Here is an 18,241-nt window from a genome sequence, read left to right as displayed (position 1 = left end):
CAAGGAGCTACAAACTCTCTTAGGGCTCAGCCACACTATAAGCGCTTTTCTGAGCGCTTGTGATTGATTAGCGCTTTCAGAGCACTTTATAAAAATCGCACCCATTCACTTCCACTTAGGGGCCTGTTTCCGCTACATGCAGAATGGATGCAGAAAAACTGACTCCAATGAATGCCTATGGGCCTGTTTCCACTAAACACGATTTTTCTGATGCAGATTTTCCCATAGGCACTCATTGGAGTCAGTTTTTCTGCATCCAATCTGCGTGCAGTGGAAACAGGCCCTTATAGTTTGGCTAATTCCTTACACCACTGCAATAATGAGCTGTAGTTTTATAAGAATAGGAGAGCTCCAGCTTGGAAGCACTGGCCAAAAGGGGTTATGCACTGCTGCATGTGTAAGCTGTATTGATTTACATTTTATTTGCAACGACCTTTCACCACCCTTTTCACTCCAATTTTTATATTTTTAAGATTCAATGTTAATAGTAACCATCTTTCCATTTCAATTCGTAACCAAATATGATCCAAGAGTACCTTTGCACACTTACCTTTTACTGCCTGTAGAATACGGACTGGCAAGTACTTACTGCCTTGTTGCTTAAGTATTAAGCTCCACAGATCGAGAGCTTCCTAATTTTTCAAACTTTTTCTGTTATCCAGTGCTCAGCACCAGGGTTCAACACAGGCATTTGGCTAAGTTGAAATGACGTTTCAGTCTATAAAGTTGTACTGAGTGCACTCTTTTCCCAAAGTTGAATTTTACTTTACAGAGTTGCAGTGTTGGGGAAGACAACAGTTTAAAGAGGACCCAAGGCGGATTCATGAAATCTTAATAAGACACAGAGGCATGTCCTGTGCACTACGACATGCCTCTGTGTCTTGTACTGGACCGACCTCAGTCGTGTCTTCCACACCCTCCCCCCCCCCCCCCTCCCGAAAATCGCCGCTAGCCTGCTATTTACCTGAGCCTGTCATACAGCTTGTTCTCCATAGCGTGGCTCTCCCCGCCTCTGCTAGCTTCATCCAGTCGGAGGAAGCACTTCCTGGGTCACGGCTTAGCTTCCAGTTGGAGGAAGCTAGCAGAGGCAGGGGGTAGCCACGCTATGGAGGACAAGCTGATTGACAAGCTTGGGTAAATAGCAGGCTAGTGACAAGCAGATTGTTGCTAGCCTGGCTGTATTTTTGGGGGGACTGGGGTCGGTCCAGAACAACACAGAGGCATGTCATTATGCACAGGACATGCCTCTGTGTCTTAAGATTTACTAAATCCGCCTCGGGTTCTCTGTAAATTATTGAAATCTGATATTTGCACTTGCTTCCTCACCTCACAGGATGATGCTACCACATATAGTTGGTTGCTCAGGCAACAGCATCATGCTGAGGTGATGGACCCAGCAACACAAGCGGGAAGGCCAAAGGCTGGGAAATGGCCAGATAGGGATGCTAAATGCCACTGCCAGCACATTTGGATTCCAGCTGTGTTGTTAGGCAGTATTTTAGTCTTTTTCAAATGTTTACTTTTAAGTTGGAATGTGAAGTTTCATGGCTGAAGCTATTACCAGCGTTTTAAACATGGGAACTGTTAGATTACTGCTGTGCAAACTGTTAACTTAACCTGAAGTACAATGGAAACTGTAATTACTTCCTAGAATTAAGTTGACAGTTTAATTTATATAAAATAGTAATCCATGCTGGGATTCATTTATCAGGGTGTCTAATATAAAAAGCGTGTAGGGGTAAGCAATTGAAAGAGATGTACAGTTAACTTTATCCTGTACACTTCAAACATCCAGTCATGCAGAGAAGTTATTTTATATCCCATTTACACTAAACACAGCCTAATTTGACTGCACTTGCATTTTCCCCCTACACGTCTCATTCTATTCATTGTTGCTTTGGTAGAGATTTCTTGATGGGGAAATACAGTAAAATTGTATTCTGCCAACTCAATAAAATGCAGACAAATGACTGATACCTTTATGCCTGAAAGGATGTCGGAAGTGAACAAATTCAAATTTACAAATTTAAAACTTGACTGCATGTCTTATTTAACCGCTTTCGGATGGCGGTTGTTGAATTTATTCAACTCCACAAATGCGACGTGTTTCGTGGGCGGGACCCCGCTTCCTCAGGCAAAAATGGGAGCACAACACAGTGGGTCAAGCAATAGGTTTGAGGGCCTCTGTGCTTGGCCCATTGAGTTATGCTCCCATTTTTGCCTGAGGAAGCGGGGTCACGCCCGCGAAACGCGTCGCATTTGTGGAGTTGAATAAATTATTTGTCAATTCTGTTTTATCGAGACTCGAGTGAGTTTTCTCTTTTTTTTTGTAAGAGGGAGGTAAGTTCACCCTAACATCCCCCTCTGCTTTTAAGCGTTTTTTTTAAACGTTTTACTCTGGCGCCTCTGTATACCGAGTTTTTGCTTATTTACTTATATACAGTATGTGTTTTTTATTTCTAGGTTAGCATGGGTGTCACTTGTTCTTTAAAGAGAACCCGAGGCGGATTCTTGGGGGACACAGAGGCATGTTCTCTGCCTCATGACATGCCTCTGTGTCCCCACACCGCAGCTCTCTGCCCTAACCTTCACAACCACGCTATAGCCTCCCCCCGAAATTAGCGACAATATTTGTCGCTTTTTCGGAGGATAAATAGTGAAGAGGGATTCCATGTTCAAAATGCCCGCTAGGGGCATTCCTGCTGGGTTTCCAGAGCAACTATTGGGCAACTCTCTGTCCCTGGCCACGGCCCCTGCCAATCCCCCGCCTGCCTGCACGCTAGGAGAGAGATCTCTCTTTCTAGCATCAGTCAGTGTGGCCCATAGGAGTGGCGGTTTTGGTGGCTACCTGAGCCCCCCGGATCAGGTTGCATAATTTCTTTTTTTGAGCCCACGTTGGGCTCTCTTTAACGTGGACCCAAATTAAAAATACAAGATTTCAGAAATAAAATCTATTTTCTAAATTATAATAAATAGCAGCCTTTTTTTCAGCTGCATGGTGACAAATATAAAATATTTTACATTTATTGGAGGAACCCCTCCCTTCCTTTCATATTGCCGGGACAGAATCCAGCAAACTGGTGGAGTAGATGGTGTCCGGCAAACTGGTGGAGTGGATGGTGTCCGGCAAAGGAGGAATTGCTAATGGCTGCCACCTGTATAACCCTAGTTATGAAAAGAGAAGGGTGAAAAGCATGCACTGAAATGCTCATAGGGTTGAAGGAGTGTTTATTTCTTTGTATGTGTCAGAGTGGTGCAACTAAATATTTTGAAATAAGAAAATGTTTGGTTTGGATCCGCTTTAAAGGGAAACTGAAGTAAGAGGTATACGGAGGCTGCCATATTTATTTCCTTTTAATCGATACCAGTTGCCTGGCAGCCCTGCTGGTCTATTTGGCTGCAGTAGTATCTGAATAACACCAGAAACAAGCATGCAGCTAGTCTTGTCAGATCTGACTTTAAAGTCTGAAACACCTGATCTGCTGCATGCTTGTTCAGGGGCTATGGCTAATAGTATTAGAGGCAGAGGATCAGCAGGGATGCCAGGGAACTGGTATTGCTTAAAAGGAAATAAACATGGCAGCCTCCATATACCTCTCGCTTCAGTTCCCCTTTATATATATATATATATATATATATATATATTTTTTTTTTTTTTTTTAAACACCTTTTCAAACTCCCGTTTTAAATACTCACCTCTCAGATTCAGCCTGACGTCCTCTTTTTGGTCATCTATTGTCCCATATGTCTGCTGTCTTTTGGGAAAGACTGTTCCTCCATTTGAAAATGGCGCTGATTCCAGAACAGCTTCCGGGCCAGTGTTCCATCACACTCAGTGCACTCTCTGTTCATTTTATCTGGCATTCACACGGTTCAGAAGTATGGGAGTGTTCTGCATGTGCATACTTCACAAACATTGTTAACGGCACTTGTGCAGAACACTTCCATCTACGGGTGTGCAATCTGAAGGTACACCGGGCACAGATCTCACAGTGGCGCAATAGAAAAGATTCCAGCAGGTTTTATTAGGGTAAGCTGCACCCTACTGTTGGCCTTCGCAACCCTCTCGACTCAAGAATGAAGATGAAAATGTAGGATGCCAGGAAGATGCCTAAGAAAACGCACTGAATTATCTTCAATAATTGAAGAACGGTAACGATGACTTTACTCTGAAAATCTTCGGCATCCTTGACTGTAAATTCTATAAGCAGCAGACTGAGGCTAAAAAGTGATTGCCAGAACAATATTGTGGATAATCTAAAAATTAAAAAAAAAATAGTTTTAAAATTGCTTTTCTAATAACTTTAAAAAAAACCTAAATTACAGGAAGATAGTTTAAAGCGGATCTGTAAAAAAAAAAAAATCCCCTATGGGGTACTCACCTTGGGAGGGGGAAGCCTCTGGATCCTTATGAGGCATCCTCCTCCGTCCCTCAGTTGCAGCGCTGGAAGCCACCGGACGGTGGACATCTAAATATTTACCTTCCCCCGACTCCAGCGTGAGTCGCCTGCGCAATAGAGCGGACCTGATCTAGCTCTGCTATTTCTGACTGAGCCCAATCTGAAAGCCACTACTGTGCCTGCGCTGGAGCCAGGGAAAGTAAATATTGCAGGCGCTACTGCGGGGAAGCCAGCACTGGAACCGAGGGGTAGAGGAGGATGGGGTAAGCCTGGTTAGGATCCAGAGGCTTCCCCTTCCTGAGGCATACGAGAGATAATGGCGCGGGAGACTTGGGCGCAGGATACAGCCGGTATATGGCTGATCCTGCTGCCGCACAAGTCCGGGCCGTGTTAATTACTATTCCCCCTCCAGGCCGCCATGGATAGTGGGAAATTAAATAATTCAGCTTCCAGCAATTGCTGGAGGCCGAATTATAGTGTTTTAACAGTAACTTCAGCTCCGTCTTCTGACAGCGCTGAAGTTACTCCCTGTGCCTGCTATAGCCATAATTCCTATTACGGCCTATGGTGGCGCCGGCTGCGCTCAAATCTCCTGTGCTGGTTTCAGCTGCATGGTGGCGCCGGCTGCGCTCAAATCTCCTGAGCTGGTTTCAGCTGCATGGTGGCTGCGCTCAAATCTCCTGAGCTGGTTTCAGCGTGTTCGCTTCTGAGGTAGGTGGGCGGGGGGGGGGGGGGTGGATTACAGATCCTCTAAGTATAATTAAGTAGTGTTTTGTTTTTTAGGACATATGTTGTCTAATTCTGTTTTAATTCTATTTTAAATGGGTTTTAAAGAGGTCTGTAATGTCAAAACGTCCCCTGGGGGGTACTCACCTCGGGTGGGGGAAGCCTCCGGATCCTAATGAGGCTTCCCACGCCCCCGTGGGACAGAGGACGGCATGGGAAGCCTCATTAGGATCCGGAGGCTTCCCCCACCCGAGGTGAGTACCCCCCAGGGGATGTTTTTGAGGTTACAGAGTCTCTTTAAAGAGAGTCTCAAGCGAATTAAATTTTCTCTTTTTATTGCGCACTTAAGTTGAGCAGTAAGAGCAAAGCTCAACAGCACGGCAGAACAATGTATTTATACCCCCAAAATCCCTGGGGCAAAATTCGGGGATCGCTTCTTAGGGGAGGCAGAGCTTTGCGCAGTATCTCTGCCTCTGCTTCAGTCACTCTCCGCCACTTCCTGCCCCTCTGTCTTCTTTCACTGAGAGGGGCGGGGAGAGGTGGAGATTGACTGCACTGGAGGCAGAGCCACAGCGCAAAGCTCTGCCTCCCCCAGGCAGCAAAATCCATGACCTGGACAGTCGTGGAATTTTTCCCCGGGCTTTTGGGGGATAAATACCTCATTCTGAGGAGATGTTGCAGCGAATCAGCTTTGCTCTTACTGCTTAACTTAAGTGGGCAATAAAAAGAGAAAATGTAATTACCTTCAGACTCTCTTTAAAGTCTGTAAATCATAGCTAGTACAGTGTACAATTTAACAAGAATGTCCAGAGCCAATCAAAGTGAATGTAATTTTGACATTTGGTTCAAGGACAAAGGAAAACCCTATAGCTTTTTATTTCATTCACTCTGAACACTTAGGGCTCTTTCATATTAGAGCCCTTTTCCTGCGTTTCGATGCAAAGTCGAAACTTTGCGTTAACCAAGGTAAAATAAAAGTCCATAGACTTTCATTTTACTTTTCACACCTGACGCTGCGTTTCGGTGCGTTGCGGTTCAACGCACCGGGGAGCGTTGAACCGCCAGGAGCCGGCGCTTTCCCGTTGGGTTCATTAATTACTACCACCGCTAATGAGCATCGCACCACTTCATCCCGACGACATGCCGCAGGCTAGACAATGCGTGCAGGAAACAGCTCGTTGTCTAATGTGAAAGAGCCCTTAGGGCTCGTTTCCATTGCAATGCAGGTGGCTGTACGTCAGCACGGCTCTGTGTTGCATCATATGATTCTCATAGGCGGCGCTTGCAATCCAATTTATTAGAATGAATGGGATCTCGGACGCAATCACCCCAAAATGCATGCAACTATGCACTGCAATTCAGTGGTGAATCGCAGCGCATGTATGGAAACATCAGACAGTGCAGTCTATGCACTCTCTGTTGTCCCTGCAATCGTGTTTCCAAAGGCAACTTAGAAAACAGGCCATAAGTTGCCTAAACTTAAATTCCTCTATGGCTTCCTATGCTAGTATAACAACATCACTGGCAGCTTCATGCAGTTTATCAAGTCATAAACTGAGCTCTTGATCTTTCTCATCCAAGATAAGTTGCAAAATTGCCTACCTGAAACCAACTTGTCCCTGTTGCAAAGTAGACTAGTGCAAATGTAGTACTTTTTTAGCTATCATAAAAAAGACCTTTGCTATTTGTATAAGGTTAATTTAACCCTATCCTTTGCTTGAAATTCTGCTAACCGTGAATAGATACTTGCAGATAACCTGCAGGAAAAATCTTTGCATTTGGATTTATAATTTCAAGATGTTATATGTTAGTATGGTTATAGGGTACACTAGTAAATATTGGGAAATATCTGTAAAATGTGTTTAAACTTTCAAGGGTACTATAATAAATCAACTTTAGTCTAAAATAGTTTTTTAAAGTATTATTATGTTCTGAGGCAGGGGTAGGGAACCTATGGCTCGGGAGCCAGATGTGGCTCTTTTGATGGCTGCATTTGTCTCACATACAAATCAGTAGGAGTTGATTCACTGAGCTACACCGCTCAAGCAGCACAGAGTGGCAGAGCAAATAAAATTTTCAGAGTAGGCACGCTACTGCTGTAGCATGCACTACTAACTTACTCACGCTACCCCAATTGTCCCACTCTGGATCCTGTCAGGTCCAGTGACTTTGTAGAACGAGATCCCCGCACTTTGACTGGCCCAATAGGCTGCCTGTCACTTGATAAGCAGCCTATTGGGCCGAAGTGCGGAGATCTCATCCTACAAAGTGAATAAACCCCCAAGTCAGCTAGCTAATTGTACAAGCTGTTAGTCTGTATTTCTCCTGTCTGGCTCTTGGGGAAATTGCTGATGTTGCTGAAACCCAAGAGACGCTGAAGATGTGTCTGACACTTCTGCTGTACCAGAGGATCAACTGTACACACATTACCATGGCAACAGGGACAGCCATCCACTGCGCATGCGCACTATCCCAGTTTGAAACATATTGTATGGCTCTCACAGAAATACATTTTAAAATGTGTGGCGTTTATGGCTCTCTCAGCCAAAAAGGTTCCTGACCCCTGTTCTAAAGGAAGAAAACTGTGTATATCTTACCTAATAAAACCACAGGTGTCTGCGCTCAAGTGCGCCACCTCCGTACTGCGCAGGCCCGTGTGGCGTGCGCGCAAAAGGCCGCAACCCTGCACATGCACAGTACAGCAGGAGGCACTGTGTACAACCTAGCACCCATTAATAAATGGGCCGAATGGCTAGTTTGAATGTAAACTGATCCAAGTATAAACCAAGATACATATTTTTTTCCTTGAGAAACTGGAAAAATGAGTAAAAACCTGTGCTGCTACTTTTATATTGCTACTCTGATGGTGTAGTGTCTCCCTCCCTCCCCCATATACCCTTCCCTGGTGTCTTGTGGTTCCACCCCCCCCCCCCCCCCCCCCCCATATACTGCTTTCTGATGTTTTGTGCCTCCTTCCTCCCTATACAGCATTCCCTGGTGTCTAGTGGTGCATCCTCCCCTATACAGCATTACCTGGTGTTTTATAGTGGCCCCACCTTCCTTCCTTCATACAATGTTACCTGGTGCGACTCCCTCCCCCATACAGCATTATCTGGTGTAGAGTGGTCCCACCTTCCTCCCCATACAGTGTTTCCTGACATCCAGTGGTTCTCACCTCCCTCCCCCATAGAGTGTTCCCTGGTGGTCTAGTGGCCGCCCTCCCTAAGCAGAATAATGGTAGTGATGGTGGTTCAAGCACAACCTTACCGGATCCAACCACAGACAACACTGTACTGCGACTCTCCGTGTCTCCTGTCATATTTTACTTTAGCCAAAAGTCTCTTGGCTCTGGAGTATATCTGCATTACCAATGTTTGTCTATATTTTATTACAGTATTGGCATGTTCTCCATTACATAATAATCCTGAAAAAAATACATCTATAAAGTAAAATTACTTCTCATCTGTAGGGAATTCTTCTATCTCAACACTGTCTTCCTCATCCTCCTCATCCTCTTCCTCAAAAGTATCCCAGTATGGCTGTAGCTGCTTGTAACAATGGTTTCCAGATAGGTTGACCATCTGCAATATCAAATTATACAAACAATGGAACATTATCACTAGATACCTAGGCAGCATGTACAAGGAGGAATAGTTTCCCTAAAAATAAGATCTACCCTGAAAATAAGTTTGATTTTTTTAAAGTGGACCTCAGTTGTGTCAGCTGGCTGCCTTGGCAAAGCAGCTAATCTGTAAACACAGGATGTTAACCCTATGTCTGCTTCCATGAAAGCATTAAGTAGACACACTAGATTTATTGCAGGATTTGTATCAGTTGTAACAAAGAAATGTTTTGATTTAAAGGTTATTATGCTGTTGCTCATCATTTAGAGCAGAGAGGAAGTTCTGAGTTTAGGTCTGCTTCAAGATTTTTGTGAATGCTTGAAATAGAAGCCCTACTCCAAAAATAAGCCCCCCGTTACAGTTCATAAAAAAGTCAATGCAAATAAAGTCCAGGCCCCTACAGTGTACATGAAAAGCATCAGAATCAGTTGGCAATGCGCTAGAATGCAGCAGGACAGATAGAGCCTTCACCAAGGATAGCAGACACCCTCAAAAGAATGACACTCTAAAGACCCCACGTGACCAAGAAAAATAGCATAAGGGTTAGCAAGTGCTGGACTCATACACACAATTCGGGAAATCCCGCTGGTGTCATTCCACTCCCGAGCCCTTCACATAGCGTGAAGGAGAGTTGTAGCTGCATTCAGTCAGCAGGGTTTTTTTTTAAATAAATATTGATTTTTATTCATAAACAAGAACATCTGTAAATGTAGATTGTTGTATATGGAAAAGGAAGTAGGGTCACAAGAAATTCATGATGTAATTCAGAGAGGCGTGGTGATGTCCCTGAATGTGATGACATGACTATATTCGGATAGATGTTGATTATTTTGTTGAAGAATAAAGTGTAGATTGTTGTTCATGGAAAAATAGTAATCTTCTAAAAATAAGCCCTAATGCATATTTTGAAGCAAAAATTCATATAAGACCCTGTCTTATTTTCGGGAAAACACATTATGGAAATATGGTTCTGTCATGCTAGCACAAGGGTCACTTAAAGTATATTATACTCAAATTTAATTTATAGTCTATAGTGTTAAACACAGCAAAACATTAACAGCTAAAACAATTTGACTGATTTTTAAGGGTTAAAATTGTGTCTTTTCGCTTCATTTAGTTGCTTATTGATAAACCCTGCCTTTGCCGACCAGAATTATCAGATTTTGCTGTTATGTAGTGTGCAAATGTATGGGCAGATCGACCAAGAGACAGATCTCTCTCTCATCGAATCTGATCAGAGAGAGATCTGTTGCCTGCCCATACACCGCAGGCCGATTCCTGATCAAATTCAGCATGAAATTTCTATTTCTACACGCTTACTATGTGTGTGTGTAAAGTATGCAAATATGCACCTACAATTTAGCCCTATCCTTCAGAGAGTACGCTGCTGGCTCTGCCACTGACTCCACTCCTCATCTATCCAAAAGGTTAGGTTTCACATTTTTGGACCTTTTTTCCTGCAAAAATTGGAAATGAGGTTGGCAACCCTGAGTGGAGGTGGCAGCCGTTTACTCATGGATAGTGTTTCCCATTGGATTTCCTATTTCTTAAAGAGAACCTTAACAGTATGAAAAAAAAAAGTTTAAAGTGGACCCAAACCAAACATTTTTTTAATGGACAATCTGACTTATCTGACACATACAAAGATAAATAAACACTCCTTCAAGCCTATGAAATTTCAGTGCATGCTTTTCACCCTTCTCTTTTCATAACTTGGGTTATACAGGTGGCAGCCATTACTTCTGAGCTTAGTAGGAGGTTTAGATCATGGGTGTGTTTGTCATCAGCTACCCTCCCTCACAGGGGCGTCGTCTATGTGAAATCTCACAGAAGCTGAGATCACCTCCCCCGTGACATCATCAGAATCAGGCTGTGTTTTGTTTTTGGTTTTTATCTCCTCCACCAGTTTGCCGGATTCTGACCCGGCAATATGAAAGGAAAGGAGGGGTTCCTCCAATAAATGTAAAATATTTTATATTCGTCATCATGCAGCTGGAAAAAGGCTGCTATTTATTATAATTTAGAAAATAGATTTAATTTTTTAAATCTTTTATTTTTAATTTGGGTCCACTTTAACTTACCTGGGGCTTCTACCAGCTTTCTGCAGCCGACCCTGTTACTAAGTGTTCCTCCAGTCCCCTACAGTGACCCTCTTCTGACCAGCTGACTAGTGAGTCGATGGACCACTGCCCATGCCCATCCATGCGCATCCTCGATCACGCTCCCGTTGCCAGGAGCGCAGTAGTATTTTTTTCATACTGCGCATATATACAGAGCACTCCTGTCCACGGGAATGTGATTAAGGAGGCATGCGGACCAGGGCCATACATCCAAGTGACAGAGGGTTCGCTGCAGGGGACTGGAGGACCGATTATTTGCAATGGCGCGTGCACAGGGTGGCTGCAAAAGGTTGGTAGAAGCCCCAGATAAGTGAATACGGTTAAGGTTCATTTTAATTAGTGTGTGGTGGCAACCAAACAGCAGCTAGAAGGAAGCTATCGCGGGTCACCTCAACTGGACTAGCTCCAAGCCTCCAACAGCTCTACCTGAAAAAATAAAAATGTACATTTTGGCAACTATGCAAAATGTACTTTACACATTTCTCAATTTTCAGGTATCAGTTCCATTCTCCAGCCTAAACAACGATAAATTAGAATGAAATAGTTATTCTCTCAGGTGTATAAGCATCATTTTGAAAAAGAAAAACATACATTTTCATTAACTAGCTTTTCCCGTTCCCAGAGCAAGACTGTATTCTATCCTAATCAGCCACCGCATATCTATAGAGCTACAACGGTGTTATCATTCGTTTATTTGCACTCGATTTGCGGTTCGGTTTACCCATTTTAAATATGGTGGTTGTAGCGTCCCTTGTTCACTACGAAAGCGGAAGTCTCCCAGACTCAGTCTCTCCAACGGACGGCTGCAGACACGGGTTTAAAAAATAAAGTTTTATTGAAAAAAAATGTTAACAATATGGCGACGTCTATATTCAGGGTGACAGGTAATAGGAGATCATGTAAATACATTGATCCTAAAAAAAGCAATCGGAGGGCTGCATCTCGGGACACTTGGAGCCCTTAGTGTCACAGGAGAATCCCCGAGGCTAGCGATCCCCGAAGGAGGGGGGAACCTCGGCAGCGATGTAAAGAACGGTTTCTCCGCGACCTGGCGCACTACGGGACCCACATTCTGGGAGTAGGGAGGGGCCCCTCAGCCGCTTCTGTGCCGAATTGTGCATCTCCAGTGTTGCTGGTTTCCGAGATAGGTTGTGTATTGTATCTCAGGAACCAGAGGGGCTGGGGGTCTGCAATTCCACAAGAAGCAAGTTATGGGGTCCCCTCTCTACCTTCCCAGGACTCCTTAGGGGTCATGGGCATGAAGATCTTGGGTTTCCTCCAATGTATTGTATGTAACCAATCAAGGGGTGCATCACATAGTGTTCATTGCGCATGCTCTGAGCATCTTGTTCTTGTCAGTGTAACATAACCTCCTTACTGCGCATGTCTCTGATAACTCAGACTCCTGGAAATTGTTATGCTAGGTACACACCATACAATTTTCTGTTAGATTTTCTCTTAGATTTATCTGCCAGATAGCTTTTTTCCATGTTGTAGGTAAATCTAACAGAAGAATCTAACAGAAAATTGTATGGTGTGTACCTAGCATTAATCACATAAGCTACCTGCAAGATGCTAAACAGTTGATCTACGTGTTCTCTACTCTGTACATAATTGACATAATTTCACACTAGTGTAGTATGTCATTTTCTGTTTGTTGTTTAAATGCTGTGAGTTAGACCAGGAGGTGGAGATTTTGACATATGATAACTTCTATGACACTGTATTTTTTGTGTCCTGGTGTACATCACAGTATGGACCTCACGTGTTCAAGGCTTTAAATGATAACTGAAGTGAGATGGATATGAAAGCTGCCATATTTATCTCCTTTTAAGCTATACCAGTTGCCTGGCTTTCCTGCTGATCCTCTGCCTTTAATACTTTTAGCCATAGACCCTGAACATGAGTATGTATTCAGGTGTTTCTGACATTGTCAGATATGACCTTGCATGTTTGTTTCTGGTGTTATTCAGACACTACTGAAGCCAAATAGATCAACAGGACTGCCAGGCAACTGGTATTGTTTAAAAGGAAATAAATATTGCAGCCTCTATATACCTCTCACTTAAGTTGTCCTTTTAAAGGACTCACGAGGTGAAAAAGGTTAGCAGCTTACCTGTGGCTTCTTCCAGCCCTTAGATGTCTTCGGAGTCCCTCGCCACAGCTCCAGTGGTCCCTGCGGTCCGCCCGTGAACCTCGGCAACCCGTCAGGGAGTTTGCTCCTCTGTGCATGTGTAAGCGCACACGGCCGTCCATCCATGTCATCGAGTGCATGACCTAATGCTGCTGTGCCTGTACGTGCGCAGAAGAGCCGACCTGCCAACTGGTTTCTGAGCTTCACGGGCAGCCAGTGGGACAGCGGGGAGCACCGGAGTTGCGGCGAGGGACTCAGAAGACATCTAGGGGCTGGAAGAAGCCACAGGTAAATAACGATTGCTAACCTTTTTCACCTCGTGAGTCCTTTAAGTTAGACATCTGTTCAGGTTTTTTTAAAGAGACTCTGAAGCGAGTCTAAATTCACTTTTTTTAACTTGTAGCCATGTTAAGAACTATAAGCCCTGCTAAACCGCCGCTATCCTGCGGCAAAACGAGGGGCTTATACCCCCCCAAATCCCCTCTGCTGTGTCCGGGGAGCACTTCCTCATAGAGACAGAGCTTATGGCTGTAGCTCTGCCTCTTGGCGCGTCAATCCCTGCTGATTGCCGCCTCTCCCTGCCGCTCTCAATCTTCCTTCACAGAGAGGGGCGGGGGAGAGGCGGAGATCAGCGCGGCGATTGACACACATGGAGGCAGAGCTGCAGGTGAAAGCTCTGCCTCCATGAGCAGCAGAATCCACGACCAAGAAAGTCGTGGATTTTGCGGGGGGGGGGGGGGGGGGTATAAACCCCTCGTTTAGCGGCGATTTAGCAGGGCTTATAGTTCTTAACATGGCTACAAGTTAAAGTGAATTTAGACTCGCTTCGGAGTCTCTTTAAGTGGAAACACAAATGGCGTTGGTTAGTCCCTACCTTATGTACAACATAATTTGTGAATACAATAGATGCATGTTTCTTGCATCATAGCATATGTCGGTTCAGGTACGCTTTAAACAAATTGCCTTGTTTTTTCTTATTCTTCATAGGATTATCCTGTAGAGTTCATGGCATTATTCAAGCCAAGAGAAGTGTCTCCTTTACACAAAAGCAAGCCCAGAAAATTCCAGATTCTTTGTGGAAATTAGGGAGACTCAACCATGTTGCCATTGCTGTTCCTGACTTGGAAAAAGCCAAGTCTCTGTATCAGAATGTCTTGGGGGCCCAAGTGAGTGAGACTGTCCCTCTTCCTGAACATGGGGTGTACACCATTTTTGTAGAGCTTGGAAACACAAAGCTGGAACTCTTGCATCCATTGGGTCAGAACAGCCCAATATCCAACTTCCTACAGAAGAACAAGGCTGGTGGAATGCATCATATTTGCATTGAGGTAAATCCATCCTGTGTAGCTTTGCTGCATGCAGTGTAAAAGAGGTTAAGCCCTTGAGACAGCAAGACCAGTAACTAACAGATGGGTTATGATAAGGAACACTGAGTCAGAGGCCTAGTTACATTTACAGGATAGCATTAAAGTGGACCTGAACTCTTGCACAGGACAGAAGGAAAACAGAGAGAAGTGTACCCTGTATGTATTTAGAGAGTTTAGCCTGTCTAATTCCCCCTCATCTGTGTCGAATCACAAGTTGTAATTTGATCCCTTAGCTGTGACAGATGACTGCCATGGCAGAGAGGCTAATTTGAAACATAGGATGTTAATATGTCTGCTTCCATGAAAGGAGGAAGTAGAAACACTACAGATTTATTGCAGGATTTGTATCAGCTGTAACAAATGTTTTTCTTAGCGCTTGTCTCCTGTTGGACTCAAAGCGCTCAAGAGCTGCAGCCACTGGGATGCGCTCAAGAGGCCCCCCTACTGAATAGGTACTGACCCTAGCCAGGATTCGAACCCTGGTCTCCCATGTCAAAGGCGGTGCCCTTAACCAGTACACTATCCAGCCACTGCCAAGCACCTCTAATGGACATGCCTTTAAGCCAGACGACTTTCAACAAAGTCATGCTATGACCCCTCTGGAGTTGCCTCTTGCAATGGCCATGCGTGTCACTTCCTTTTCCTGCTTCATTCAGTGATGCACTTCTCTAACAGAAAAGACAGGGGTGACCCGGAAGTTATAATATAGCCAAGATGGCAGCAGCAATTGAAATCTTTTATTTGGTGTAGAACAGTGATTCAGACATCAAATGAAAGAGGAGAGCACAAGCTACAGAAAGGTATGCAACTTTAACCACTTGATGACCCAGCCTTTACCCCCCCTTAAGGACCAGCGCTGTATTTTCAGATCTGTGCTGGGTGGGCTCTACAGCCCCCAGCACAGATCAGCTGGCATGCAGAGTGATCAGATCGCCCCCCTTTTTCCCCCCCTAGGGGGATGATGTGCTGGGGGGGTCTGATCGCTTCTGCATGCTGTGGGTGGCGGGGTGGGGGCCACCTCAAAGCCCCCCTCCGGCGACATTCTCCCCCTCCCTCTTCTCCCTCCCTGCCCGAGAGATCGGAGGCTGCACAGGAACGGATCTGTCCTGTGCAGCCTCTAATAGGCTCCCCGCTGTCATGTGACAGCGATCCCTGGCCGCTGATTGGCCGGGGATCGCTGATCTACTACAACGCTGCTACTGTAGCAGCGTTGTAAAAATGTAAACAATGCGGATTATTTCCGCTTGTGTTTACATTTAGCCTGCGAGCCGCGATCGGCGGCCCGCAGGCTATTCACGGAGCCCCCGCCGTGAATTGACACGCTCTAGCGGCTGCTTCCTGATTAATTAGCCTGCAGCCGGCGACGCAGAACTGTGTCGCTGGGCCTGCAGCTGCCACTTTGCCGACGCGCGGTATGAGTGCGCGGTCGGCAAGTGTTTAAGTACTTTGCAGTACTGGTCGGAGTCTTGATGGAGTTATCAGGCATTCCAAAAGAAAATAAGTGCTACTTACCCGGGACTTCCTCCAGCTCCAAGCTCCCAGCATGTCCCTGGCCGCAGCTCTCCCCGCAGCTGTTCGCCGGCTCTGCCTCCCAGTCTGCGGTGATGACGTCAGGCCGACCTGGATGTCGGCCTGTACTGCGCCTGCGTGAGCGGCGCTGTCAATCACCGCCACGTGGACCGGAGGCACAGTAGTTCTGCACCTGTACTGCGCGGGCGCAGTAGTTCTGCACCTGCGCAGTACGCTCCAGTCCACATGGCGATGATTGACAGCGCCGCTCGCGCAGGCACAGTACGCTCTGGTCCACGTGCCGATGATTGACAGCGCCGCAGGCGCAGTACAGGCCAACCTGGAGGTTGGCCTGACGTCATCACTGGGGACCGAGAGGCAGAGGCTGTGAACGGCTGCGGCGAGGGACATGCTGGGAGCTTTGGGCTGGAGGAAGCCCCGGGTAACTAACTTATTTTCTTTTGGAATGCCTGATAACTCCTTTAAAGGCATGCCCATGAGAGGTGCTTGGAGTCCCTTTTAAAAGGTTTTGCTGCTGTTTAACTTTTAGAGCAGAGAATAAGTTGTAAGTTCACGTCCACTTTAAAGTACAGTAAACCAAAGCAAACCATTGCACTTCAGTTGAATGAATAAATGATTGTAGCAATGCTTGTTCGACCACAATGAGAACTTTTTTAAAAAATAAGTTTTTAAAATAAAGGCCAATGAAAATGTCTAATAATAGTCTATGGGGGGGGGGGGGAGTGTTGATTGGGGTGGGTAGCATTGCAGGGCCTGAGACCAGGAACAGGTTGCTGGAAGATTCCAGTTCATTGAAAGAAGGGTTTCGGTTCATTCAGGTGGAAGGTTGTCAGAGATGAGCATGGATACTTACCTAAGTAGATGGAAGCCTTTGCATGGTCCAGATGCTTCCTGAATCCTCCTGGTGCCCCACTGTTCCAGCGCTGGATCCCTCTGAACATATTTGTGTATGAGCAAGAGTACTGCACATTCTTAGTAGAACAAAATCACTTGTGCACAGCTTTTTGCTCCATGCATGAGTCAGCTATGTTCTACTGAACATGTGTTCATGCATGCCCAGTACAAAGAAGCTTGTACTTGGACAGGAGCGCAGCTATGGAGATGAAGATGGTCCCTAGCAGCAGTAGTGGGTTCGAGGAGGATCTGGGAAGTCTCTGGACCATCCAAAGGCTTCTCACTACTTAGGTAAATAAGGTAAATAAATGTATAGCTATATTATGTAAAAATTATTGAACTTCTTGGTGAAATGTTAAAGGACTTCCGAGGCCAAAACTAAGAAAATTACACTGTACCTTTTTTCTAGCCGAATCCACGGAGGACGCCCTGCGCGTCCTCCGCTCCGTTCTGCCGTCAGTGTCGGCCTATTCGTTCCCCCAGGGCAAGCCCCGACCCCACCGAACGGGTCGCATCGATGCCATCCCTAAGATGGCCGCCGCCTTGATCCGCGGCTGCGCAGTACGCTTTGCCGCGACTGCGCAGCCTTTAGCCCGCCTCCCGCCGCACGCTTCAGGAGGATGCCGGGACCCATACGCGGCGAGAGGCGGGCTAAAGGCTGCGCAGTCGCAATCGCGGCAAAGCGTACTGCGCAGCCGCGGATCAAGGCGGCGGCCATCTTAGGGGTGGCATCGATGCGACCCGTTCGGTGGGGTCGGGGCTTGCCCTGGGGGAACGAATAGGCCAACACTGACGGCAGAACGGAGCGGAGGACGCGCAGGGCGTCCTCCGTGGATTCGGCTAGAAAAAAGGTACAGTGTAATTTTCTTAGTTTTGGCCTCGGAAGTCCTTTAAAGGTGCCAGTTCTTGCAGAATGAAGGTTTTATTTTTGTCTTGTCCATTATATCTTCACAGGTGGATGACATCGAAGGAGCAATGTCTGATCTTAAAAAGAAAAATATTAGACTTCTAAGTGAAGAGCCTAGGATAGGTGCTCATGGCAAACCAGTTGTTTTTCTGCACCCAAAAGACTGTGATGGTGTCCTTGTGGAGCTTGAGCAAGCTTAGTGCAACTGACAGAGGCTCGTGGAAACTAAACTGGGATCACTGAACCTTCTATATAAACTTTATAAACGTATAAAATTATGTGCTACACAATGATCAGCGGTTTTCATTGTTTTGTGTAAGTGGGCTGATTGCCAGATTACAAGAATAAAATATATTTGTGTGTCTCGGCTATGTACATCTCCTGTAGATCATCATATGAATTCTACAGAGGCGTATGGCTTAGTCCAAGACCTGCATTGCTGTATACTCCATCCCTATTGCCTGATGGAGCAGGGTCATTCCTGTGAAACGTGTTGTACCTATTCTTGAAGTGTATAAATAAATTATTTTGTTGATACAA

At 45.5% G+C, this 18,241-nt stretch overlaps 1 protein-coding gene and 1 long non-coding RNA gene across 3 annotated transcripts in view; one reads left to right on the top strand and one right to left on the bottom strand.

Moving 5' to 3' along the window:
• The window catches only part of LOC137563296 (uncharacterized), a 13,040-nt gene extending 1,147 nt beyond the window's left edge, over nucleotides 1-11,893 (bottom strand). Inside the window, exons 1-3 of one of the 2 annotated variants that reach the window (XR_011030312.1) lie at nucleotides 11,591-11,893; nucleotides 8,583-8,707; nucleotides 3,697-4,257 (exon numbers count right to left, since the gene is read on the bottom strand). This is a non-coding gene — a long non-coding RNA (uncharacterized lncRNA). The other variant, XR_011030311.1, reaches the window with a different exon arrangement.
• Nucleotides 11,649-18,241, top strand: MCEE (methylmalonyl-CoA epimerase). Its single transcript, XM_068275581.1, has 3 exons — nucleotides 11,649-11,753; nucleotides 13,991-14,331; nucleotides 17,749-18,241. Exons 1-3 carry the CDS (start codon nucleotides 11,726-11,728, stop codon nucleotides 17,899-17,901), a joined length of 522 nt encoding a protein of 173 aa, XP_068131682.1. The 5' UTR covers nucleotides 11,649-11,725; the 3' UTR covers nucleotides 17,902-18,241.

Source organism: Hyperolius riggenbachi, chromosome 3 (genome assembly GCF_040937935.1).
Source record: "Hyperolius riggenbachi isolate aHypRig1 chromosome 3, aHypRig1.pri, whole genome shotgun sequence".
In the NCBI taxonomy this organism is placed as follows: domain Eukaryota; kingdom Metazoa; phylum Chordata; class Amphibia; order Anura; family Hyperoliidae; genus Hyperolius; species Hyperolius riggenbachi.
This window is presented reverse-complemented; position numbering and strand designations above follow the sequence as displayed.